General features: G+C 41.7%; 1 protein-coding gene across 3 annotated transcripts in view; it reads left to right on the forward strand.

Annotated features, from left to right (window-relative positions):
• Positions 1-28,000, forward strand: part of epha8 (eph receptor A8) — a 391,056-nt gene that overhangs the window by 306,577 nt on the left and 56,479 nt on the right. For all 3 annotated transcript variants that reach the window (XM_049570869.1, XM_049570874.1, XM_049570881.1), the window contains 2 exons: positions 11-135; positions 12,663-12,825. In XM_049570869.1, the coding sequence (XP_049426826.1) occupies positions 11-135; positions 12,663-12,825 (288 nt within the window). The remainder of the gene's footprint in view (positions 1-10; positions 136-12,662; positions 12,826-28,000) is intronic.

Consider the following 28,000-nt stretch of genomic DNA (forward strand, 5'->3'; position numbering starts at 1 on the left):
TATTGTACAGCTCCCTCTGAAGTGTTAGCCATCCGCCAGGAGAACACCAGCCAGAACAGCGTGACTCTGCTCTGGCATGAACCTGACCAGCCCAATGGAGTGATCCTGGAGTACGACATCAAATACTATGAAAAGGTACTCAACTAACTGCTGCATCTGTACCACTCAAGTGGTGTCCTTAAACAGCACAAAAACCAAATACTGGCGTCATTTGTTTCAGGGTTGTGTCAACAGATTCCATTTTTTTCCCCAAAAAAGCTAATATGAAACTATCCAGCAGCTTATTAGAGGAAAAGAATGTGACAACAGTCTCTGCTCTACCTGGAGAACATAAGCTCTGTGTCTTCAAAGGGTGGTGACTAAACTGAGCCAAGATATTGTGAATGCAGGGGAGTGGTTGGATAGACTCTGGATAACTTAATCCTAGAAAAAGATCCTGCTGGTAGCTCAGCTAATTGAAAGAAAATGGGGGTCGAGAGAGGGAGAGCAAGAAGGATGATGAGACAGTGTAGATTCCAACTTAGCAAAAGTGACAGTGACAGCAAGCTGCTGGCAGGAGCATAAGCCTTGCGATGAGCTAATTGCTGTGAGTGTGCACGTGAATATGTACATGCAATGGGTGCTTGGGTGAGTAGATGTTTGTGTGTGTGATGATAGAAATCAGCTAATTGCAGAGAGAGCAGCTTGGAAAAAGGCAGTCTCATAGACAAACAAGAAGGATGTTGGGGGGAGTGCTGAAGGATTAGTTCGTCTCTTGTGCTGCTGTCTTAATCTGGCCTTGCTCAGGGGGCGAGACGCCTGTGGGGGGATTTCAAGTGGACAAGTCAGCAATGTGCTTTCTTAAGGTTTCTATACAACTGTGCTAAACAACAATGAGTCACTGCGAGGGTGGCGGCTGCTGCAGCACCACACCAGGATGATAATAAAGACAAAAAATGCTTGTTATTTCTGCACCTGGCACTTCTTCATAATTAGGTTCTTATCCTTTCTAAGGACACATGAATGATTCACTGATTCTGCTGTTTGGATGCACCTTGCACCTCTTACTATTGTTGAACTCATATTACCTCCACACTTAAAAAGTATCCGTCAATTAAGTTTGCCAAAGTGCTGCAGAAGGCAGATGAAAACAAGATGAGGATAGCAATGATGATGATGAGGAACTTTATTGTTAATCAAGACTTCCAAAGAAAGAATTCCTTCAAAACAACAAATGCAAGCCCTTCTTAATGGATATGTACATAAAAAATAAAACTTTGCATGGCAGATAGGCCTAATAAGTCTTGAGAATCTACATTTGAACAAACGATGCATCATAGATGAATTACCTGAAAGGACGCATGAAAATAAGATGGAGACTCCTCAAAGTACCTGTCATTTTTCTGATTGAAAGAAGGATATCAGTCGATGTCTGAGGTAAGTATCTGCCAATTACGTTTGATTGGCAGACAAGGTTTTATTCATTTATGTAAATAAATAGAAAGACAAAAAAATAGAAATAGAAAAGGAAATATTGTGAAGATTAGATCGTAAAAAGAGGAGCAGTGTGTTAGTAAAGCTTTTCATGAATGGTAGATCTGAAGTGATCTGCCCTTTTCCACCATTTTTTAAGACACTGATGCATTTTTTTAAGTGCATTGTCAGTGAAATAGTGTCATTCAGCCATGTTTAATTGAATCATCTAGACTTTAGGGCACTTCACAGAAACCTCACTGCCCACCAGTGTTTTGGAGGCAACCTGATCTTACAGAAATATGTGAAATGACCACGACCTCTTAACACCGCATTCTGTGGTGGCAGCACGTAATAGGTTGAAATTATGCGCTGGTACCACAGAAACAATGCTAATGTAAAGTCAATTAGGATCCATTGTCGTGGTGGACACATGGATTCCCTGATTCAACAACGTCACGTCAACCTCGTTTTCCTCAATGATATCTTTAACATTCCTGTATACACACAAAAACACAAAAGTGTCCTTGATAACTCAACAATATGACAGGTTAATGTCAAGGCCATAAAATAAAATAAATGTATTTGCCAGCTTTTGATAGCGTAGGGCTTTAAGAGCATTGTGCTGTGGGCGAATGGGGCACGTTCCACTACTGTTTTGTACTGTCTGCCATCTGTGGGCTTCATTCCATTTCAAATTGCAGCCCGTCTGCCGCAACTGAATCCAAACGCCACTATCTCTATTAAGAAAAGTGTGTGTGGGTGTTTGTGTTTTAAGTGTGTGTGTGTGTGTGCATCAAATCTTGTACCATGGCAATATAAACAGGATGAAGACGGGATTACAATTACTATTAACAATCAATCAATCAATCAATCAATCTTTATTTATAGAGAACTTTCCATACAATAAAATGTAGCACAAATTGCTTTACATGTTAAAAGCAGAGCCCCCCCATCCCCAGCAGATCCCTCAGAGACCCCCTCACCTCCCTCACCCCCATCCCCATGTGATAAAAAAATAGAAGAAAAATAAAAATAAATATATAAATAAATAAATAAATAAATAAGAAGAAAAAAATAAGGCTGAGCACGGAAGAACCAAAGAGGAAACACCATCACATGGAGCCATCCGCATCGGGAGGCGGCCGCCGCCCCCGGCAACCCAGCTGCCAGCAGAAACCTGCATCCCGGCCCAGGCAGGGGAAGAGCCCAGCGTCACCGCCAAAAGGCAATGGTCTGAACCCTCCACCCCACCAGGGGAGAGTGGACCCCAACCAGCGCCACAACAGCCAGAACCAGCGGCCACCCCCTGGTGCACACGGCTCCCACTGAGGAAACGCTGGAGTTAAGAACTAAACTATGACAAATGACAAAAAATACCAAAATGTAACATAAAATTAATTAGTTATTAAATAAATTAAAACATCTACAGTAGATAAAAGTAGAGCATGCTAAAAGTAAATACAATAATAAATAGTGTCTAAATTATCTGTTAGGCTACCATTCCACTCTGTAAATAGATTTTAAAATTTCAATATAATTTTAATATTATTTTTGCTTATTTCATTATTGTTATTATTGGTTTTACTTCTTAGTTGTATTGCATTGTCTGAGGATGACTCATTTTAGTAACTATCTACAGTAAAAAAGAAGTAAACAAACAAACAAAAAAATTCATTTTATACACTGGGCCTTCTGAAAATGCTCTCTAAAACTAGACCTGGCATGGCTTGTGTCCAAAAAATGAAAAAAATCAAAACTTTGTTGTAGAGCTAAACCAAATACATCAATGGAAAGGTCTCAACCTGGAGAGTGACATATGTCAGTATGAAGATTCTACATGGCTCCTGCTTTGAAATACTGACCTTTGAACCTTGACCTCGGTGCATGTTTGAAGGCTTATAATTCAGCAACATAAGGGGGTACAGACATGGGACCAACTGTTATAGAGAGCTCTTGACCTCAACTATCATGTGAGTAGAGTCAACAACTGGGGGTGCTGTCAGATATGGGTAAAATATGGATAAAATTAATTTTCACCCATTTAGAGATTAGAGATTTAAAATCTGATTACACAAATGTGTTTACCACCCCCTTAAAGTCCACAGTTCCTTAGGACCGCACCATGCAGCTTGATACATATCAGCAACATAGTTGTAGTTCTTCTGATTTGCAAAGTAGGGTTCTAAAGAGATTCATAAAAAGATACATCTACTGAATATATTAAATATGTAGTAAAGCCAAACTGGTAATGACACTGCACCTAGATGAACAATGTTCAGAAAAAGGAAGGATGTTTTTTAATTTCATATATTTTAGCTAGTACTCTAGAAACGGCCTTTTTGGGACAATAGTTTTTTGCGGCTTGTAAAATAGAGTTGTAAAATAGGGTTGTCAAAAGATATATCTACTGAATATATCAAATATCTAGTAAAGCCGAACTAGTAAATACACTGCACCTAGATGAACAATGTTCAGAAAAAGTAAGGATGTTTTTTAATTTCAGATATTTTAGCTAGTAATCTAAAAACAGTTTTTGGGATGGTAGATCCTCCAGTTATAGAGTTGTCAAACAGAATCGTTACTTGCTGCCATCACGGAATGCGGTGTTAAGACGTCGAGATCATTTCACGTATTTCTGTGAGATCAGGTTGTTTGGAGGTGTAACTGCAGTGACAGACACACCGCAAGTATAAATCCGCCTGTAGGTGCTTCTGTAGCATTTTGGACAGACCAGTTTCTGCTTGTTACATGTTTACAGTGTCTTTTCACTTCCATTTTCTCAAGAAACTTAGGTTTTGGCACCAAAACTTCCTTCGGCAACAAAACTGTTTGGTTAAGTTAAGAAAGAGATTATGGTTTGAGTTAAAATTAGACTGGGACATGAAACTTGTCTCTTGGATGAAAGGCCTGTGTTTATGTAATCTCTCAAGACAGATTCTGCAATTTACATATTAGAATCTGTCGGCAGCCCTGTGTGAAAGACGACTACAGAGGTGGGGAGGGCGGGGCTTTGAGTTTGAACAATGCTGCGCTTTAGCCAATCACAATGGAGGGGGTGTGACTGAGACGTGCAGGTGTCCCCAGGAAATGTGTACCTACAGAAACAGCAAGCTCCACGTCCATAGCGACCGCTCCACCCAAAATGCGTCTCATCAGCGTGAATTTTTTTTTTTTTTTTTTTTTTCCAGTGGATGTCTTAGTTACAACATGATTGAGCAAACTGGAGTAGTTTCATGTCGTATCCGACAACGGGAGGCTTTTAACAGATGACATCCTGATGTTAGCTTTGCTAACTGTCCCTGTCAGCTGCGGCCACTGATGCTTTCTAGACATTGTGATTTCCCATAACTGAATAAATACCACACATACTGCTTTGCTAGCTCACTCATGTTGTAACTAAGGTATCCGCTGGAAAAATATTTTATTCACGGACCGTTTATTGAGTTATTACCTTATTTTTATACAGTCTATGGTTATTACAGACACCGCTAACGGCTAACGTTAACAGCTAACGGTTAGCCCAGCTAATTTACACTAACCGTGTTAATTACAAAACACACAGAAATAGTAACGTTTGTTCAATCATTGTGTTTATAGACTTAACAAACATCAGATTAGTCTACACGGTGATATAGTGACGTGAAAAATGTGATATATAGCTAAACTCTGCTGGTTTTCTACCCGAAGTATTTGTAAACAACACAGCGATTCCCTGGGGGCACCGCCGGAAGTTAAGGGCGTGAGCGATCGCCGAGGCTCCTGCACTTCCGTTAGTCGAAAAAAGAGGTAAAGGAAGAAAAAAAATTTTTTTTCTTTTTTTTTACCAATGGATTTCCAGATTGGTGTTTGTGTGACTCATCCACCCCGGAGTCTCATACTCAGCAGCAGATGGGTTTACCCTGTAGTAAGCTGAAAGCCTGGTGTGTCTTACAGAGAATAAAGGGTATCAGATGCCGAGGGCTGTGACCAAACATCAGTTAGTGAAGACCTGAGAATGAGAACAGACTGGGTAAAAATAAGTAAGAAAATTCTGTCTTTTGTTGTTGAAACAGATTTTGTGTGTTAACTTACAGAAAAAATGTCCGTGTTTCTCTAATTGATTATTTGCTCCACAGAAAAACTGTAGTATAAATCATGTTGAGGAATCCATTACTATTTCCTCAAAAACTAGATAATAGAGTCCACCAGGAATGAGCCCTAAAACCCAGAAATGAGTAAACATTTTACCACTCACCATTCCCCTGTCTCAAAGTCAATGGGTTTTTTTTAATGGGTTTTTGGTTAGATGCCTGAAATAAGGTCTGTGATTAAGACAGGCTATAAGACACTTAAAGTTTTGTTCTACAACATAAAATAGAAAGTAAATACCCATCTCATGAACTTTGAAGCTTCTATGTGTCTCAATAAAAGGCAGTTGCGAATGAGTGAATGAGTCAGGGGAATTTCTTGCAATAATGAAAAAATACTGGCAATCATGTCCGCCTGGCACAAACCACAGTTTGTTCCATGCTGAGCTGCGCTGAACACAGCTTCAAAGTCTTGTTATGGTGGTGATGTTGCCTCATGCAATCATGGTGTAGTTTGTTCAGAGCTTAATGTTCGGTTTTTATTGATGGTAATTGCATTTCGGCTTCATAAATCATAAAAGTCATGCTCTTTTGTGCAGATTGTCTTGTTGAATAAAATGTGTAAGTATCATAAAATGTTTGTTTGCCACAGAGCTTATTTTGGGCAATAATCTAAAATCAAATGGAAAAATTCCACAGGCTTTTTGACGAGGGGGCCAGTGCGATGCTAACTTCCGCATCTGCCACCAGAAAAACATCTTCCCTGGAGCACTCTTTAAATAATTTGCAGCAAATAATCTTGAATGAAATGCATCCAAATCCAGTAGTTTATTTAAATGAAAAGCTGATTCAAAAATGCAATACTCTACCATTTTTTAAGGTGCACAGTGTCTGCTTTCCATATTTTATTCTCTATCGAGCTATTAGGCTTGATTAAAATAAAATTAAAACAACTCAGTGGACGAAAACTGTGGCAAGAAATGTTAAATGGATAGAATTATGAGATGGGGTGTATTTGTTTCTGCTATTCGAGACAATCAAATGCTTGATGGAGAGGACTTAAATTTGGATTTGTGAGGAGGGTGAGTCCTTGACTACTGGGTTGATGCAAAGATGACATATCTCCAAACTTGGATAAATTGAATCATATTTATATGGCCAGGTACCACTCAAGGCAAATATGAAAATGTTTGTAATGTAGGTAAAGCAACTGTTTGAATGGACTATTTGCGGGAAGAAAAGTTCATACACAAAAAAACAGCATTGCTAATGTTAATATACATCTATTCAAATAAACTGCCAAAGGCAGACAATATCTTGTTTTGATTGTTTGAGTTGACTTCATGGTTAAAGAAATGATGACATTCCTCTCCACACAAGTATGGTTGTGCACTGAAGCACACACATTTAGTTATTTATTTCAACAATTACAGAGGCTGTGTTCAGTTTATTGATACCTGCATGCAGGTAGCAGTGCCACCGCTGTAATGAAAACAGCATAAGATGAGCATGCGAAGCATGAGAAATTGAACATATTTTTGCAGAAAAACTGAAAACTCCCTGTATTCTTCCCCTAAAACATTTAGATTCCTCCCAAAATCGTTTATTGCCAGTTGATGCCAATTTGACATAGTGGCATAACCGTGGAATTACAACTTCCAGGTCGGTCACATGATGCCATTGGGCCTAAAAACGACTTTTCTTTTTCTCAATAGACCTTAATTTTGAGAGAGTAAATCAGTGGATATATTGTTTTGAGCATTGCTGACAGACTTTGATCAATCCAATCAAATAACATTTGGAAAGTCTAGGAGAGCGGCACAGTTAAATTATTTTATTAGCTGCTCAGCTGGTGGAGGTGTCAGGTGTGCCTGCTCTATGAGTTGACATTCAATTTGAATGATCTGGGTAGTTTCATGTCCAGGAAGTTGAACTTTTTAAGCTTCATGCACCACTGAATAGGACTGAACAGGGGCCCTGCCTCCAACGCTGTATCCAGGTTTCCTTATCAATCAATCAATCAATCAATCAATCAATCAATTTTATTTATAAAGCCCAATATCACAAATCACAATTTGCCTCACGGGGCTTTACAGCATACGACGTCTTTATGACCCTCGCAGCGGATAAGGAAAAACTCCCCCAAAAAACCCTTTAACGGGGGAAAAAATGGTAGAAACCTCAGGAAGAGCAACTGAGGAGGGATCCCTCTTCCAGGACGGACAGACGTGCAATAGATGTCGTACAGAACAGATCAATATAATAAATTAACAGTAATCCATATGTCACAATGAGACAGAAAGAGAGCGAGACAGACAGAGACAAAGACAGAGACAGAGGGAGATGCAGGACAGATGGTAATGACAGTAGCTTACAACAACATTAATGAAAGTAATAATATTGTAATTATAGTTCTGGCTACTGTGGTACAATATGTTAAAAGTATATATTAATATCTGATAGTATACATATGTGACAATAATCATATGTGTATAATAACAGTAGAAGTATGACTAATGATAACAGCAGCAGCAGGAGGCATCTGGCAGGACCACGGCAGCAGCACAACCACACATGTCACACTATCCAGGCAGCGCTGCAATACGAGTTAACCTGAGAGACAGTGGAGCACAAAGGCTCCGGAGAAGAAGCCGAGTTAGTGACATCCAGAATGGCCAAGTTAGCAAGATGCAGTAATAGGACACGAGAGAGAGAGAGAGAGAGAGAGAGAGAGAAGGAGAGAAGGTGCCCGGTGTATTATAGGGGGTTGTCTGGCAGACTAGGCCTAAGTCAGCCTAACTAGGGGCTGGTACAAGGCAAGCCTGAGCCAGCCCTAACTATAAGCTTTATCAAAGAGGAAAGTCTTAAGTCTAGTCTTAAATGTGGAGATGGTGTCTGCCTCCCGGACTGTAACAGGAAGATGATTCCACAGGAGAGGAGCCTGATAGCTGAAGGCTCTGGCTCCTGATCTACTTTTGGAGACTTTAGGGACCACGAGTAACCCTGCATTCTCCGAGCGCAGTGTTCTGGTGGGATAATATGGCTAAAATAGCCAGATAGGAGAAATATGATCTTGTTTCTTAGTTCCTGTTAGTACACGTGCTGCTGCATTCTGAATTAGCTGGAGAGAGTTTAAGGACTTACTAGAGCTACCTGATAACAGAGAGTTACAGTAATCCAGCCTTGAAGTAACAAAAGCGTGGACCAATTTTTCTGCATCTTTTCGGGTCAGGATGGGCCTAATTTTCGCAATATTACACAGATGAAAAAATGCAGTCCATGAGGTTTGTTTTGAATGAGAATTAAAAGACAAATCTTGATCAAATGTTACTGTAGCACTTACTCCAAATTATAAATAGAATTAGGCTAGAAGTTATAACTCAGGTAAGTATTAACAATATGGACTAGTGTCAGAAGATAAGAGTTCGCTCATGGAGTTTGAGGACCAGTACAATAAACACGGAACAAGGTCAAAGTATAGGCAAATAAAGTGTATTAATAATTAGTAAAGTGGTAAGATATTTACATATGTACAAATGTCATGATGTTCAGTTGATCAGTATGGCAAAGATCATGAGCAGTTGAGCAACATCCAAAGTTCAAATGACAAAACCATCAACAACCAAATAATCCCACCCCAGAGTTCAGTTCGTTCTCCAACAAATGTCAAAAATATCAGTCCATATGAGAGTTCATTAAAATGTTCGTTGAAGGAGGGGTGCAAGGATTCGCAACCTTCTTGAGAGCTCAACAGAATGTGTGTTGAGTGTGTGCAATGGGGCATAGGCTCTGCATCTCCTACCACACTGGTGGGAGAAGAAGATGATTCGTCTCACAAATCTGGGTAGCTCGCCATCCGTTGAACATTTCCAATCCAAAGGGAGGGGAAAAAAACCTGGCCAATCAAGGTGACAAATCAGAGCGTGTCACTCGTTTCAACCGGCTCCATTTCGGTCCGTAGAAAATCTGCTGCAGCCCGACGCAACACTTCCCCACTACCTTTCCGACTGACTGTTCCGCCATGATTAAATCACATGACTCCCACAAATGACGTGACCTACGAGTTCTACGAAATACCGCGAGAACTCGAAGCAGCTCTAACAGTTGCGTTTACAGGGGTTACAGGGGTTACATTACTCCGAGGTTTCTTACGGTAGTGCTAGAGGCCAGAGCAATGCCATCTAGAGAAACTATGTCATCAGATAAAGAGTCTCTGAGTTGTTTGGGGCCAAGAACAATAACTTCAGTTTTATCTGAATTCAACATCAGGAAATTGGAGCTCATCCAGGTTTTTATGTCTTTAAGGCAATTATGAAGTTTAGTTAATTGATTACTTTCTTCTGGCTTCATAGATAAATACAACTGTGTATCATCCGCATAACAATGGAAATTTACAGAGTGATTTCTAATGATGTTACCTAAAGGAAGCATATATAGAGTGAATAGGATTGGTCCAAGCACAGAACCTTGCGGAACTCCAAAACAAACTTGAGTATGTAAGGATGATTCATTATGAACGTGAAGAAACTGAAAACAATCAGATAAGATTTAAACCAGCTTAGTGCAGAACCTTTTTAGGCCAATTAAGTGATCCAGTCTCTGTAGCAGAATTTGATGGTAAATTGTGTCAAACGCCGCACTAAGATCAAATAAAACAAGTACAGAGACGAGTCCTTTGTCTGAAGCAATCAGAAGGTCATTTGTAATTTTAACTAGTGCTGTCTCAGTGCTATGATGCACTCTAAATCCTGACTGAAATTCCTCAAATAAATTATTATCATGGAGAAAATCACACAGCTGGTCTGCGACTACTTTCTCAAGGATCTTTGAAAGAAAGGGAAGATTAGTATGCATGGTTTTGGGAGTGTTGTGCGTGGTCCCAGGTATGCATAACCTAACTGCTGGCCTTGGGAAAGTACAGCAGCAACGTCTGTGCTATTAATGACTGACTCTGTTTCAAAACAAAAATTTTCTTTTTTTAAATTTTTTTATCTTTTGTATTTTATTTATTATTATTTATTTATTTAATTTTATATAAGTTGTGTATTTATTTATTTATTTATTTATTTATTTATTTACTTATTCTTTTCACCATTATTGATTATCCTTTTAGTTTATTTCTTACTCTTGCTTTCTTAATTTGATCAGGATTGCGGGAAGGGATGTGGGTAGGGTATTCTGGATTTGGGATAAAATAGAAAAACTGATGGAAATGCCCCGTATGCCAAATCTGTCTGTATGTAACATTTCACTGCATTTCTTTCAATAAAGTGTTGTTAAAAAAAAAAAGAAAAAGAAAGGCAAGATTAGATATTGGTCTATAGTTGGCTAACACCTCTGGATCCAGGGTGGGCTTTTTTAGTAGAGGTTTAATTACAGCTACCTCAAAAGACTGTGGTACATAGCCTGCTAATAAGGATAGATTGATCAGATCTAATATATGAGTGTTAACTAAAGGTAAGACCTCCTTAAGTAGCCTAGTTGGGATGGGGTCTAAGAGACACGTTGATGATTTAGATGAAGAAATCACTGCGGTCAATTCTTGAAGAGAAATTATGTATATATATATATATAGTGTATATATATATTAGGTCTTACAGCTCATACATCATTTTTTTCTTTATTTTTTTGGCTTTTGCCTCTTTATTTGATAGGACATTATTTATCATGAAAGGGCAAGGTAGAGGGGATGACGTGCAGCAAAAGGCAAGGACATTGCCTTTGTATGTGGGATGTCTGCTATACCCATTGAGCTATTAGGCACCCCACAAATCCAGGTTTAAGTGTAAGCAACAAGAAAACTTGGCTATAACAGATTTATTGGGGTCATCGTTTGAGTTGTGAAATGATTAGTCTAGCACAAAAATTGATGTGAAATGACAGCTGTAATCTCACAGTAGTTATACCTGCATATTACTGTGATTTAGCAGCATGCTCCTGGAGGAGATTACTATATTTCACTGTAACCTCACAGTTAAAGCCCATTACATTAATGTGATATAACAGCATGTTCCTACTAATCCTACTATAGTTTATATCAACTAGTTTATGTACATCTGATTACTGTGATTTAGCCGTATCCTCCTGTAGAATTATTGTATTTCACTGTAATCTCACAGTTAAACTCTATATATTAATGTAATTTAGCAGTATGGTTCTGTAGAATAACTATACTTACCTGCACAAATTTCACAATAAAATTCTGAATTTGGTAAAATATAACAAATAAAAGCCTGTGAGATGATAATAATTTAATTAACTGTGAAAAATTACAGTTACATATTGTAACTTTCTGTAAATAATGTGCACTGTGTATGTAACGTCAATATGGTGCTTGTGTTTTCATGGAGAAACAAATAGGCCCTCATTTATCAATCAAACAAAACAACAAAAATGTGATAGGGTTCACATGTGATTTATGAAACATACTTATCTCACTGATCACAGTGAAGGAATGATTGGGTGTTAATAAATGTGGCAGCTGAAAACAATTGTAATTTAAATATCCCATGTCGATATATTCTGGGTTTAGAGGCCTCTTCCTTCGAGTTTACAACGCAGAAAGGTGTCATACAGCCAATAAGAGAAACTTCTCTGAGCTACAAATGGAGACGCTGACGTGCCAGATCCAATTTAACCATCTGGTTCTCGCTGACAAAGTGGCATTAAAGGGAGTCATTAATACACATTATTGACAGAAGTCACTGCTGTGGTCAGTCGAACTCCAGCTGAGGTTGGAAAATTTAATTTACACATCCATGTTATGTACTGACCAAATGCCTACATATATTAATAGTATTATCCTCTATATTAAATACTGTTGGTATTGTTATAATAGCATATTACATACACAGATGCACCACCTGTGTCTGAACCGGACACCAGCAAACATGTAATAACCCATAGGCTGCTAGTATTTAACTAGTTACATTGTTGCAAGGTTTAATTACTTCTTTTTGATGATAAATGATCTAAACATATTTTGGTTTTGTCAGTGTTGAAACAAAAGATTATAAAGATGTATTACAGACAGACGTTTTTTCTAGTATGTTTCATAAATGGGGGCTATTGAGCTCATGAGCTGACCAATATGCCAATTTACCCGATTCTGATCTCTAAATGTGGTTGTTTCTGTTACAGGATAATGAAGTGCAGAGTTACTCCACTCTGAAGTCCAAGAACACCAGCGCCCGAGTGTCAGGGCTGAAGCCAGGCACCAAGTACATCTTCCAGGTCCGAGCCAGAACATCAGCAGGCTGCGGACGCTTCAGCCAGAATGTGGAGATCCAGACTGGGAAAGCAGGTGTGTGCTGTTTTGTGTGTGATGGTCTACAAGAAGCAGAAAAACACAAAAACATGCTGTATCACTGATTGTTTGCCTAAAACCTGCTGCCTGCCCTGAGGTACAGGGACCCTTTAGCAGATGTGTGTTTTTTAATACAGTGGAAAAAGTCCAGTAAGAACACAGCTTGTTGTGTTAAAAAACTTGGCACTGAAATCTTCAGCCAGGCCAGACTGCACAGCAGGGTCCATGGCTAAAGTGTCAGTGAGGCCAACAACCACCTCAGTCCATCCCTCTGTTCCATTGATCTGCACTTTGTTAGGGGGTCATCCTGTCAACAAAAATGCACCCTTTTCCAGCCACAAACAGCTGTACACAGAGCTGGGGTGGGGTAGAAGTCCTCATGAGCTAGTCCACCTGAGGCAAGTACAACCCTGAAAGTTAGGAATTACTAAATACAATCTTTTATTAGATCATTTTTCTGTCCTAATAGGGGATTTGGCAGAAAACCTGCAGAGAAGACTCTAGGTCTGCAAAGTTAAACGTCCTGCCTGGTTGGAGTCCCAGTGCTGCTTCACTGACTAATAGTCTCCATTCATTCTGCTGCTCACTGGACCCAGACTCTCCTTCACTTGACACTGATTCATTTTCAGACTCTAAAAACAAGAGGACTGCACACATTCCACCACCCTACATGCTGAGTAACCAATAAGTTCTAAAGTTAATGAAAACCAGACTGTCTATGTAGTTGAGGTGTAGCTTGTATTAGTCTTAACAGTAACCTACATTAGTGGTAACCTGATAATCAGACTGAAGTTAGTTTAATTAGTCTGGTGTAGCATTTATGATGAAATACTTAATGTTTGTTAATAATATGTATAAAAATAATGTAAACAAATTGTAATATAGTATAAAGTAAATGCAACAATTGCAGTTGGACTAATAGCTATGAACCTGGGTGAAAATTAATGAAACACACAGACACAGAATTGAATTCACTCGCTGTATTGAAAATAAAATAAAAAATCACTTGTAAGTAAATCAAGGCAAAACATCCAAACAACAAAAGGCCGGATCTACTAAGATCCCAATTTGCGTGTACTAAGTTGCCCACGCAATCTAGAATTTTGCGTGTGGGGCTGATCCGCGGTTTGCGGGTGATTTACTAAGAGTGATTGAGTAAATGACAAGAGGTGCAAACGTGTTGGAGACACCCTATTTAGTTTAGTTTAGTTTAGTATTTAGTTTTATTTTATTATTTCGTTTGATAATAATGTTTGGAATCTAAAAAGTGATTTCAATCAACCTTTTTTCAATAAATGTTGATTTGCTTAACTTTGCAATGCTCTGCAGTTTATTGGGTGACACTAGCACTCATATTCTAATCTACAGCATGTTTCAAGATGTTTAATCAAGGTGTATTTCTGAATTACATATTATTGAATGAAAATAGAAAAATAAATGCATATACCAAACAGCTCACAAGAAGTGACTTAGAATGAGATTGCTGCGTGTCTGCATCCCCGCACCATTGGGTTGTTGTTCCATACGGGAGGGGGGACAGGTCGGCGTTCTCCTCCGGCATGGCATTATGCTCCAGCCCTTGTTGCTTGGTGATGTTATGTAGCATGCAGCAGGTCACTACAATCTGGGCCACTTTTTCTGGCCTGTACAGCAGTGCTCCTCCAGTGCGATCGAAACAACGGAACCTGCTCTTCAAGATTCCAAAGGTGCGCTCCACAATATTCCATGTGCGGATATGGGCATCGTTGTACCTTATCTCTCCGGCAGTGGTCGGGTTGAGAACAGGTGTCAGGAAGAAGGGGTGTAGGGTGGTATGCGCTATCACCTTAAAAAACATATGAATCAATATGAAACACGCTCTTGTTTTTAATTTAATTAATTTACAAAGGATTTTACAAATTGACTCATCTACAAGCCAGCCATCTCCAAACTTGCCATCTCGCAACTTGGAAAACATAAAAACTGTTTCTCAGAATAGTTCCAAAATGGCAATGCTGGATAGGCGATATGTTTTAATGATTGTTTCCTCATTCATTCCAAAAATGTTCACACGAGGGTGCAAAATGCGTTCTCTGCGTCTTCTTTCATCGTTTCGATGTCTCCTTCTTGCAACAATAACCGCAGCCATGTGTGCGCAATTACGCATACAAACCGTTTGCACCTACCTTTGACACGTGTTAAATATAGACGCAGTTTCTATTTGCAAATTGCTATCAGGTTTGATAAATCACTTTGCATGTACTAAATTAATATATTTACATTTTCTCCTCCCAGCACACGCACAATTGCGTGTTAACGCCCCATATTGCATCATTCATTGCAGCAAACGTACTCATTGGATGCAGACGCGCTATTTTGCACCTTTAAAAGACGCAACCCTTAGTGTGCACTGTTAGTAAATCAGTTTGTACATTTTTTTGCGTGTGCAATGAGTTTGCACACGTTTTTATACACACAAACCTGTAGTAGATCCGGCCCAAAGTGTTATTTTGTTGTAGTGGTACTACTATCAGTTAATTGTTCAAGTAGCTAATGAAGTTTCTTCAAATTAGCTTGTCAAGTTCCTTTAAGTTATCTTACTACTCCATCAGTTTATATACATACAATCCTATCAGTTCAAATCAATGAGCTGAACAAAACTAACATTTGTCATACCTCACCCATGCATAATTAGCACAACCACAGTCAAACATTCAGTAAAATACACTTTGTAGTGATTACTGGTATGGCACTTTGAAAGTGGCATCAGTGCCCCTTTAAACCTGATGGTTTTGCAATTTTAAAGATAAGATAAGATAAGATATACTTTATTGATCCTCCAGGGGGGGGGATTCAAGTATCACAGCAGCACAAGACAAAATCAAAGGACATTAAATAGAATAAGATTAAAGAGAAAAAATGAAAAATAAAAATTAAAAATAATAATAGATAAATAAAAGATAAAATAAAATTGCTACATCAATAAAATTGCTACATCAGATGAATAAAGTGACAGGTGGCAGAAAAAGTGTCATTATTGGACAAATGCAAGATCATTCAGAGCTAGATGTAGCAGTCTGATGGCAGTGGGCACAAAGGAGTGTCTGAATCGTTCAGTTCTGCTCCTGGGTAGGATAATCCGCTGGCTGAATGAGCTGCCCATCAGCCACAGCTCGTCGTGCAGGGGGTGAGAAGGGTCCAGGATTGCACAGATTTTGTCCTTCACCCTCCTCTCAGCCACTGTCTCCAGACTGTCCAGGTCCAGTCTCACCACAGAAGCTCACAAGCTTGTTGAGCCTGTTGACCTCACCAGTCTTAACTCCACCCCACCAGCACACTACAGGAAAGAAGAGAGCACTGGCAACCGTAGACTGGTAGAAGGTCTTGAGGAGCCCACTACAGACGCCAAACGATCTGAGTCTCCTCAGGAAGAACATCCTGCTCTGTCCTTTCCTATAGAGGGCATCTGTGTTATGAGTCCAGTCCAGTTTATTGTTGATTTTGGCCTTCAAAGTACTTGTACGAGTCCACCATCTCCACCTCCTCACCCTGGATGGTGACTGGGGCAGGTTGCCTCCGGTTCCTCCGGTAGTCCACCACCATCTCCTTAGTCTTGCTGATGTTGAGTTAAAGATGGTTTCGGTTGCTCCATGCGACAAAGCTGTCTCAAACCTATTGAAGAATAAGTTTAGCTCTGTTGCAAATTATGGGCTTCCTTTAACTCCAGGTGTGGCTTTCCCACAGCCTGTCATCGTCATCTCATTCCACACCTCTTTTTTTTGTTCTGTCCCATCTAGGCCTCAATCTTCTCCTTGTAGCTGTTTTTGGCCTGTTTTCCCCATGATAATAGATGTAAATGAAAATGTACTTTATTTATATAGCCCTTTACAACAACCCACAGGTGAACCAAAGTGCTTTACAGAATATAACATACAATTAAAACACAGAATAAAATAATAAAAAAGAATAAAAGTATTGCCACACTACTGGGTATTAAAGGCCATCCTGAATAAATAAGTTTTAAGTCTTGATTTAAAGAGGCCCAGGTCAGAGATAGCACGCATGTCACATGGGAGCTTATTCCAGAGCCTGGGTGCAGCAACTGAAAAGACTCGGGCACCCCAGTGTTTATGCTTAGACCTGGGCACTTCCAACAAAAGTTGGTTGGATGATCTCAAAGCCCTGCCATGCTCACGAACAGTTAAAATCTCAGATAAATAGGATAGGGCACATTAAAAGTTTAAAATAAGAGAATAGAGGACTGGGGTAATGTGCTCTTGTCTACTAGTGCTAGTTAACAGACGGGCAGCTGCATTTTAAACAAGTTGAAGGCAGCTAAGAGAAGACTGGGAGATGCCAACGTACAGTGCATTGCAGTAATCTAGTCTGGAGCTAATTAGAGCATGGATAGCTCTCTCCAGGTCGTGACGGCTCAAGAATGATTTTACTTTGGCCAGGAGACATAACTGATAAAAGCTTGTCTTTACAACATTGTCAATTTGTTTATCAAATTTCAAATAACTGTCAAAGATCACTCCCAGATTTCTGACAGTAGGACTGAACGATGAAGACAAGGCGCCAAAGCCAGTCGCCACAGTATCCTCAAACACAATGCACTCTGTTTTGTCTTCATTTAAATGCAGAAAGTTTTGGGCCAACCACTGCTTGATGTCAGCAATACAGTCAAGTAGGGAACTTTGTGCATCAGTACCTCTAGGCCTCAATGGCAGATAGATTTGCAGATCATCTGTGTAACAATGAAAAGAAAGGTTGTGCCTGGCTATAATAGAATCAAGTGGTAACATATATAACGAAAAAAGAATAGGGCCAAGAATAGAACTTTGCGGGACCCCACACGAGAGAGAGGCACTGGAGGAGCAGGAATCACCAATCATTACAGAAAAGGTTCTATCAGACAAATAAGACGTAAACCACTTAAGTACAGTGCCGCGAAAGCCAACATAGTGATTCAGGCGTGACAGGAGGACTGTATGGTCCACTGTATCAAAGGCTGCTGTGAGATCTAGCAGAACTAAGACAACAGGGCACTTGGCATCAACTGACAGTACAATATCATTGTGCATCTTTAACAAGGCAGACTCAGTGCTATGACGAGACCTGAACCCAGATTGGAATTTTTCAAAAACAGAGTTGTTTTCCAGAAAGGACCATAACTGTACAAAAACAACTTTCTCTAAAACCTTAGAGAGAAAGGGCATATGAGAAACAGGTCTAAAATTTGATAACACAGAGGAGTCAAGATGAGGTTTTTTTTAGAAGGGGCCTAACCACAGCGTGTTTAAAGGCAGCTGGGACGGCTCCTAAACTAAGGCAGGTGTTCACAAATACCAAAAGACCAGGCCCAACAGTATTAAAAGCACTTTTTAACATTTTGGCAGGAACAACATCCAAAGGACAGTTAGTAGACTTCAAAGATTTCACACTGTCAGCAAGGGAGGGGAGAGAAACCAACTCAAAGTGCTCAAACACAGCAGAGTGGGCTGGGGCAACAGACAGATCCTTATCAAAACTCTTGTTGCTAGCCTGTCTGACAGAATTCACTTTGTCAACAAAAAAGCAAAGAAAATTCTCACAAGTGGTGGTTGAGGCATCAGTCACAACAGAAGTAGGTGGGGTTATAAAAGAATTAATTGTATCAAATAACATCCTGGGACAATGGTTGCTTCTAGAAATAATATCAGAGGGAAACTGAGATTTTGCCTCCCTCACAGCCCTCTGATAATCAGCAAAACAGTCCCTTAACATTTCCAGAGACACATGTAGTTTGTCCTTTTTCCATCTTCGTTCAGCTTGCCTGCAACGTTGCCTAATGGCACGGGTGGTGTCATTTAGCCATGGCTCCGTTCTTGGTTTGGCAGATTTTTGCTGAAAAGGGGCAACAGAGTCCAAAATCCCGGAGTAGGTGGTGTAGAAGAAGGACAGAATATTATCTGGACAAAGAGGGGAGACCATGCCATTCAAGGCAAAAAACTGAGAGTCCCTGAATGCAGTAGAAAATTCATCAGCAGTGGAGGAAGTGATGATGCGACTCCGACAAGATGGAGCAAGAGGCTTGCTGACTGATGAGGGGGCTTGAAATTCAAAAATAATGGGGAAATGATCTGAGATGGCAGTCTCAGAAATCTCATAAAGGGAGATTGAGAGCCCGGAAGAAATAATAAGTTCCAAAGTGTGCCCAAGATGATGCGTAGGTTTATCCACTGATTGAATTAAATTAAAAGTTGCTAAAAGCCTTTTAAAATCAGTGGCAAACTGGTCAGAAGGACAACAAACAGGAGTTTGTCATATTTTGGGAGAATGTCCACCAAAAACTCAGAAAACTCATGAATTAAGTCCTTATTATATTTGGGAAGGCGATAGACAACAGCACATAGCACAGGACTTGCAAACTCCACCCCAAATAATAGCAGCTCAAAACAGGAGTAAGTATCTGTGGGAAGAAGTCAACATTTAAAACTGTCATTAAATACAGCAGCAACCCCGCTCCCTCGACCAGAAAGTCGAGGGGAGCTGAAGAAGGAACAGCCAGGTGGGAGGAGCTCTGAGAAGGCGCTGGTTTCAGCCAGGTTTCCGTCAACAGGAGAAAATCCAGGGAAGAAGAAATAAAAAAGTCATTCAGGATAAAAGTCTTGTTAGCCACAGACCTAGTGCTTACCAGAGCCATGCGAATTAAACACTGGTCAGCTTGTTGGGAGGCACGGCCGATCGGGCGGAGATTCTCCGGCGCACAGCCCCATCCACAGATCCTCATGGGCCAGTGACAGGGGAGTGGATACCTGGCCTCTGGAACAGCCGGCAGCAGCCATCGTTAGCAATAATCTGTGGAGCCTCACATGCTGTAACTGGCGCAATCCTTGGAGAGCTCAAACGGTGGACGACAAGGGTTGCGTGTGGAGGATGAAGCCAGGTAAGCTCTCAGTCTGCATACTACTCCACCTCTCCTTCCTCGTCTCCTGCGTCGGCCATTGCGTAGCAACCCGCTGGATGGACGCCATAAGCACGGCGGTATAGACGCCAACAGAGGCTGCGGTGTCTTTGGCTGTCCACTGAAGTCATGGATCGGTAGTTTGTCCACAGAATCGCGGATATTTAAAAGAGTCAGGCGATCATACACCAGCAGCGGTGACACATTATGGACAAAAAATGCTAAAAACAGGACAATACACAGAAAGGGTAACAGAGGTAGACGGCCAGCCACACACAACAGCGCCGTCTTGCATTGATGGCAAGAAGGGCTTGTCTCTCTCAATCCTCTCTCTGACTTTAGCGCCAGCTTTCTTCCCACAGCGGGTGCCCCCCCCCATATCTCCTCAGGAATCTGCACAGCGGGGATGCCGGCTCCATGTTTGAAAAGAAAGAAAAATAAGTAAGTAAGTAGTCAAGAAAAACTATGTGAAGAAAAAACGAATTACTCCCCAGTAATACTACAACTAGAATGCTGCAGCAATACAATATAAATGAGCAAAAAAACCCAAAAAACTATAAAAACACAAAGTTAAACATATGAAAAAGAAGCAAAAAAAGTGCAAATAGTCAGAGCTGCTGCAACAGGCTGCCGACCCCCATTGCCATCTTGGAATTGACTAGAGGGGAAATGTTAGTTATTGCACTGTTGATTCACAGTCTTTGGTCACAAAGTGAAAAGTCTCTGTGTAAATTGGCACAGTATACAGTCCTACCACACCAGGGGGAGAAATGGGCCTAGGGGAGCCAAGTTTGAAGCCTGGATACAGCTAAGTGCATTGTTTCAGCAAGGGCTTTCTTCTTCACTGCTTCCTCCCTTAGCTCACCATCCAGTTATTGCTAAAGCCTGGCCTGTTCAGGTAAACAGGCACAAATAAATCACTGGTATCAAACATTTCATCAAGTGGTCATTTCTCTTTTTTAATCCCATTTTCCACAGGTAAATTGCGATTAATTTGGCTCCCCGTCGTTCAGCAGCAAGTCTGTGTCATTCCAGCAGATCTTGAGTTGATCCAGCTTGGGCTGTTAAGTAGCAGGATGCACAGTTACACATTGTATTTCAATAATTCATTAGCCTCATGGCTTATTTGACCTCACCGAATTTCACTCACTACTTTCTTGGATGCATCAGATTTTATTCAGTTTCCAGGTTTCCAGTCGATATGGTTTGAAAAGAAGTTTAATGAAATGTTGCTGGCTTGCTCTCACAGGGGGCTCTGCATGGAATGCATGGAGTCGGAGCTCGGCCTAACAAAGGACAGGGGCCGGGGTCAAAGGTGTTGCCCCTTCAGGCAAGTCCTGGTCAGGTATATTCTCATATTCATCATGGTTTCTTTCAGACAAAACCATATCAGGTTCTGGTTCAGGTTTAACCTCTTGTGAGATGGTACCAGAAGTCTTAACAACTGGAAAAAAACCTCTACCCGCATCTGATGGTGTGATCTCAGCAGGAGAAGGTAAGTGAGAGGAATTTATAAAGGTATGACAGGGGGTGTTACAAGTAGGTTGACTGACTTGATTTCTCTCATAGACTGGTGAATTTGGAGGGTTCTGCTGGTACATTACTTTGCATAGGAATGTCATCAATTGAATCTGAATTAATTTATTAACTCCTCTTCTACACTGTCACTTCCGAGACCTGGATGCTTATGGGTTTTTTGGTCGCTGGGGTGATTTAGGAGTGACAGGAAGCTCTGGATCAATAGTGGGCAAAGATCCACAAGGCAGAAGTAAGTCCTGATGCAGAGTATGCAGAGGGCCATCTATGCCTTCAGGCTTGACTGTGTGCACTGGAAGATCCCCTGCATGGTAAACAACAACATAAATGTCTGATTCCCATTTATCTGCCAGCTTGTGCTTCCCTCAAGGTCAAACGTTCCTGACCAGAACTCTGTCTCCAACATTCAGAGTTGATTCAGTGATTCGTTTGTCAAAACGTGCTTTGTTTCAGTTTGCATTTTTAGGAGCATTGTGACTTATACTTTAATGTTGTAGCTCTCCTCAAAATTACTTTTGAGCTTTTGGACATACTGGGAATGAGATGTTGGTAAACTGCCAATAGAAAGACCAAAAGCCAAGTCAATAGGTAAATGGGTTTATCGACCAAACGTGAGTTTGTAAGGATTGAAGCTGGTAGTCTCATTCTTTGTGCAGTTATAAGCCTGTACTAATGGCTTAACAAAGTCTTTCCAATGAGTTTTGTCCTTGTGATTCAGGGTTCCATGCATCTGAAGGAACGTCTGATTAAAGCATTCAACAGGAGTTCCTCTGGGATGATAAGGGATGGTTTGTGCTTTCTTTATTCCTGCTATTTCACAAAGTTCCTTGATGGTTTTGGACTCAAATCTGTTCCTTGATCACTATGAAGACATTCAGGAAAACCATAATGGGCAAGGAAATTGCTTGGGCAACAGTGCAAGCCTTTTGATTTGGAATGGGTATGGCAACTGCATATTTGGTAAAGTTGTTGGTGATAACCAATATATCCTAGTGTTGCTGCAATATGGTACCAAGACAAAATGTCCATGTAAAGCAACTCTTATGGCTGGCTGGTCAAACTAATAACTAATGAAGCAGGTCTTTCTGGGAGAGTTTTATGCCGTACTCAACATGTTTGTATTTTCTTCTTAACTGAGGCTGCCAATTTGGGCCAGAAGAAGCGAGCTCCTACAACGTCAAGTATATGTTCAACTCCCATATGTCCCATGTCATCATGGAGACTTTGCAATGCCAATACTCTGAGTTCTGTTGGCAATACCATTTGAAGAGTAGTACTTGCACCATCATGTCATTTTCATTACAGGATGCCATTTTTTAGCACAAGGTGATTCCACTGTAGGGACACCAGTACTCTAAACTCTCCAGTTTGGACTACAATAGACAATGAGGAACCACAAGGAGGTCCATATGTTTATTACCCTGGTCATGAGGGATGCTCCCTCCAGACATCTGGGTGCCAAAAGGGGGGTGAAAAGTTCACTTGAGATCCTTCAAGGCTCCTGATGTCATTAATTCTTTAAAGGGATCCAGCATGGGGGCAACTTGGTTTGATTAACGGCCCGGCTAGGATCTTAAGACAATGCTTTGTAAGTACATCCCATGATGTCCCCTTGCGCCACCCCGGGAAATCACACCAGCCCATTCACAACAGAGTGAAGAGGAGACTGAACAGATGTTAATGTCCTAAATTAGATATGCATTACTGAATGCAAAATCAAGTCTCTGTTGTAACAATGTCTCTTTGGTCTCCTTTTTGTTCTCGTCTTCATTTTCTCACCTTGTACATGTGCATAATCCATGTTTGGTAGTTGAATGATAAGCACAAACAGGAACTTGGGAGCAAGTTACCAGCTCAGTGGCCTAGTGGTAGAGTGTCCGCCCCCTCAGGGGATGGGTCAAATGCGAAGAACAAATTTCACACTCAGATGTGTGACAATCAGCGGAACTTTACCTTTACCTTTACCTTACCAATGTAGCTCAGCATGGACAGGAACTTGGGAGTGCTGTAACATCTCAGGAAATGGAACTTGGGAGAGCTGTAGCTCGGCACAGACAGAAACTTGGGAGCGCTATAGCTCGGCACAGACAGGGACTTGGGAGTGCTGCAGCTCAGCAGGAACAGGGACTTGAGAGTGCTGCAGCTTGACAGGAACGGTGGTTCAAGATTGCTGCAGTGACACAGGAACTTGAAAGTGCTGCAGCTCAGCACAAACAGCAACTTGGGAGTGCTGCAGCTCTGTACGAAGAGGAACTTGAGAGTGCTGCTACTTGGCAGGAACAGGGACTTGAGAGTGTTGCAGCTCGGCAGGAACAGGGACTTGAGAGTGCTGCAGCTCGGCAGGAATAGGGATTTGAGAATGCTGCAGCTCGACAGGAACGGTGGTTCAAGATTGCTGCAGTGACAGAGGAACTTGAAAGTGCTGCAGCTCAGCACAAACAGGAACCTGGGAGTGCTGCAGCTCTGTACGAAGAGGAACTTGAGAGTGCTGCTACTTGGCAGAAACAGGGACTTGAGAGTGTTGCAGCTCGGCAGGAACAGGGACTTGAGAGCGCTGCAGCTCGGCAGGAATAGGGACTTGAGAGTGCTGCAGCTCAGAACCAGTGGGTGTCGAGGGGGCCGCTGACTGGACTCTGGGTGCGAGTGTCAGGCGGGTCACCGACTGGACTCTGGGGGCAGGAACTCTGGGGGCAGGAGTCCGCCACACCGTTGACTGGGCTCTCGGTACAGGAGTCAGCCGGACCGCCAAATAGACTCTGGGTGCAGGAGTTGGCCAGACTACCGACTGGACTTTTGGTGCAGGTGTCAAACCTGCCAAAAGCAGAAACAGGTCTGCCGGGGCCCCCGACGCCGGAACAGGAGTGACGTCAGCCGGGATCCCCGAGGCCGAAACAGGAGTGACGTCTGCCAGGATTCCTGGCAGTGGAACAGGAATGACGTCAGCCAGGACCCCAGACGCCGGAACAGGAGTGTCATCTGCCAGGACCCCCGACACCAGAACAGAAGTACCGTCAGCCAGGACAACAGATTGAGGGACTGGCTGGATACTGGGTAATTGAGACTGAGGCTTGGCCTGGTTGCTGGCGGGATGGGCTCGGGATTTCTTCTCACGTCTGGTAGTCTGGTTGAGGCTCCGAGGACCTACCAGGGACAGGCGGGTTCCCAAGAATGGGTTGACAGCTGGGGTCGGCTCAGGATGTGGAGGCTGCAGGCTAACAACCCCAAGTCTAACTGACTTAAGTGCAGGCTGAGAATTAGGAGTGCACACAAAGTCCTCAATCCAACTCGGAGCCACGATTATTGATTATACCCTCTAAATCTACGGAACTGTGGCGAGGAATCGCATGAGGTGTCTGGCCTTACTCTGGCTATTGGCATGGCTGTAGGGATGGCAATAGCCCAAGCAGTCCAGTATGGTTCAGTTCAGTTTGCATTTTTTCTGTGGAAAGTTGTGGATGATACCAATGGAACCATTCCATACTGTCATCATTTTTGGTCACCATTTAGTCATTTCTAGTACTAAAAGGTGGATGTAACCACATACCGCGGCGAGTCTTACATACACTATAACTAAACTATAACTATAAAATGAAATGATGTTTTGCTCCCTCTAGCAGCAGCTGTAGACTGAGAAAACTGGGCCAACTGGAGGCAACTTATAAGCAGGAACATTTACTTTTAATGTTATTCAATGTGTGAGCTTATAATATGAATCCATTTGCACACCTTAAAGCTATAGTGCGTAACTTCTGTCGCCTCCCAGAGGATAATGCGTTATTACAACTAATAAGCCGGCGGCACTTCCATGTACACAGACACTCGCCACACACCGTACACAGAGTAACACTTGCCAGTCGCCACACACTGTACACAGAGTAACACTCGCCAGTTGCCACACACCGTGTAAACAGAGTAACACTCGCTTCACACCGTGTACACAATGCTACACAACGTGGCGAACACCAGGCTGCTAACATTACCTTACGTTCATAGCACCATTTCCAAGAAAATAATAAAGTACTAGGTCCAGTACATGTAACAGCAACACCTACTGCTCATAACATAATTATAAACCAAGTCACTTACTTATCCAACAGCAGCAAGGCAACATCTGTGTCTGCCCTCAGCCTAGTTTCTTCCTTCAGGGCTCTCCACTGAGGAAAAGCGACGCCAAGACAAATCCTTGTTTGCCTTCTCCGTCGGTCACTTTCCTTCTTTGCTAATAGACATTCAGCCGAACGTCCAGGCTTTTTCTTTGTGGTAGGATCCACTTCTGAACTGTGTCTCGGCCACTTCTCCGCCATATTGCTTTCTCTTTCTACCTGTGCTCTACCTCTTGCTATGACACTCTCCACTCTTCCTCCCCCTCCCTTCTTGTTGTGAGGAAGCATTTCCTGTGCGCCAGTGCAGGAATGTCACCGGTCAACACACAAACTAAAAATGATATATATTGAAAAATACTGCGAGATGTTAGAGGAGCCAATTGGCTTAATCAGCATTGTGTCATCTCCTCTAGTAGTGGCTTGGGTGAAACGGACATTTACGGACCTGTAGAAGTTACGCACTATAGCTTTAAATTACAATATGACAACTTTCATTGTCTCTCTTAGATGACATACTCTTTAAAGTGCAACTTGCAGGTTAATTTTTTTTTAAAATATATACATAACCTTGTCTGAAACTTACCATATGAGAAGTTAATTCAGAATTTATTATGGTTTACACAACAACAGGGCACAAATTCAGAGGTAAAAGTGGCTCTTTTTAGCTCCTCTTCTAAAAACGCTTTTTTTTCATCGCCTGATACTACATCACAAGAGGGACTCTGCATCTTTGACCCTGCCTCTGTCCAGTGTGTAGTAGTAGGTGGTAGTGAGTCTGAGCGGTAGTAAACTTGTGAGTTAGTATTTTTTCGGTTGTTTCGGTTGTTAGTGCATTTCACCATTTGTGATTATGCCGAATTATTGTGTTCGTGCGCGATTTCACGGCTTTATCTTTGACCAAAAACGCGGTCGTGTGCAGCGCTCATTTTGGACAGGAGGATTATGTTCCTGGCAGAGCCCGCCCGCCCTCGCACATGCAGCACTTATTTTGGACAGGATGATTATGTTCCTGGCGGAGCCCGCCCGTCCTCGCACATATCGCCTCGGGGGTATTTGCAAGGGCGGGCGGGCTCTGCGGAGAGGGAGGCCTCCGTGTTTGAGACGGGAGTGGGCGACTTGAGGGTTGATGGCCAGTGTGAGGCATGTTATGTCTGGTCTGGGGGTCAGATTCTCCACCAGAGCCCAGAAGGCATCCACCTCCTTGCAGCACATACTCTCCACAGCTGAGGACATGGGCTGGCAGTTCCCACACAAGCACCTATCATACAAAAAATTATCAGGAAATCTTCGTATCTCTCTCTCTCCCTCTCTCCCCTGCGGACGTCAGTACACCGTAATGCGGAGTTATAACACGCGTAGCAAGATACGTCTGATATAAGCTGATATTTGCACATTAGTTTCTGTTATGGGTAAGTAGTAGGCTTGTGCTGATTTCCGGTTTAACTGGTTCGGTCCGGTTTTAGAGCTCCACCCAGTTTAATTCACGTCACGCTGGAGGAAAAAAAAAAAAAAAAGCTTTTCACATCGCCATGTCAAGGGACTATATTCAACTTATCTTGCATTGTAACATGCATTATGACAACTTAATAAGGTTTATGTTTGTTTATAAATAAAGTGGAGGAGCCTGTGGAGGAAGTGTTTTGTTTAGTTTGTCTCAGAGGCTTCAGAGGGACTCCCAGCTCCGCCGGCACAAGCCTAGTAAGTAGCATTAGTTATCTAATACTGGCAGAACTGGTAGCTTTGTTATAACCTAATACGTGATGGCAAACTTAATGTTGTGATGTGAACACAACGTTGACATCGTTAGCTGTCATTAGCTAACGCTGGTCGCTCAACAAGACACCTGCCCAGTTCTCCACTGGTTCTCCTGACACCACAGCTCTATTTCTCTCCTGTGGCCATTATTTCTCCTAACCCTGATCTGTTCCTGGTCTCTTGGACGCCTAGCAGGCTCATAATTATAAGCCTGTGGGCCATCATATGCATATGAATGTACATTTTCAACCTCTTCGGTCTCAAAACTAGTACTGGCCATGTTTATTACTGTTACACTCAATCGAACTCGGCCGGACTTCCTTACGCTACATCACTTCTGGTTAGTGGGTTTTTAGTTGCAGAAGCAAAATTCTCTCACAAAAACGACCCCAAAAGTCACTGTAGTCTGTATATGTTTTTGTATTTTGTTTTAATCGAGTTTCTACATCATTTTCCTTTTTATTCACCATGGGCTCCAACCTGCAAGTTGGGCTTTAAGTAATTGAGTCGATCTTCAAGAATTTAAAAATATATATTGATTTCTTCCAGATTATGTGAATTGCATATATTCTAATCCTCACTCGGAAAAGTGTTGTTCAGATGGGCTATGGCAACACTAAACCCTGTGTTTAGGAAAGATTTCACTGCAGCCTGTTTGATTTTGTTTTGGAAATGTTGGCATGGAACTCAGTTCTGTGGATGATTAACAAGGTGCAGACTTCCCTCAGTGTTACCGGTGATGAGGAAGGGCTAATGTTGGTCTGTTTGTCGGTCAGTCCGCAACTGAAATATTTCTTTGAAGGTCCAATGTGTAGGATTTAGGTGGGATATATAGGCAGAGGTAGAACAGAAT

Source organism: Epinephelus fuscoguttatus, linkage group LG1, assembly GCF_011397635.1.
Source record: "Epinephelus fuscoguttatus linkage group LG1, E.fuscoguttatus.final_Chr_v1".
Lineage (NCBI taxonomy): Eukaryota > Metazoa > Chordata > Actinopteri > Perciformes > Serranidae > Epinephelus > Epinephelus fuscoguttatus.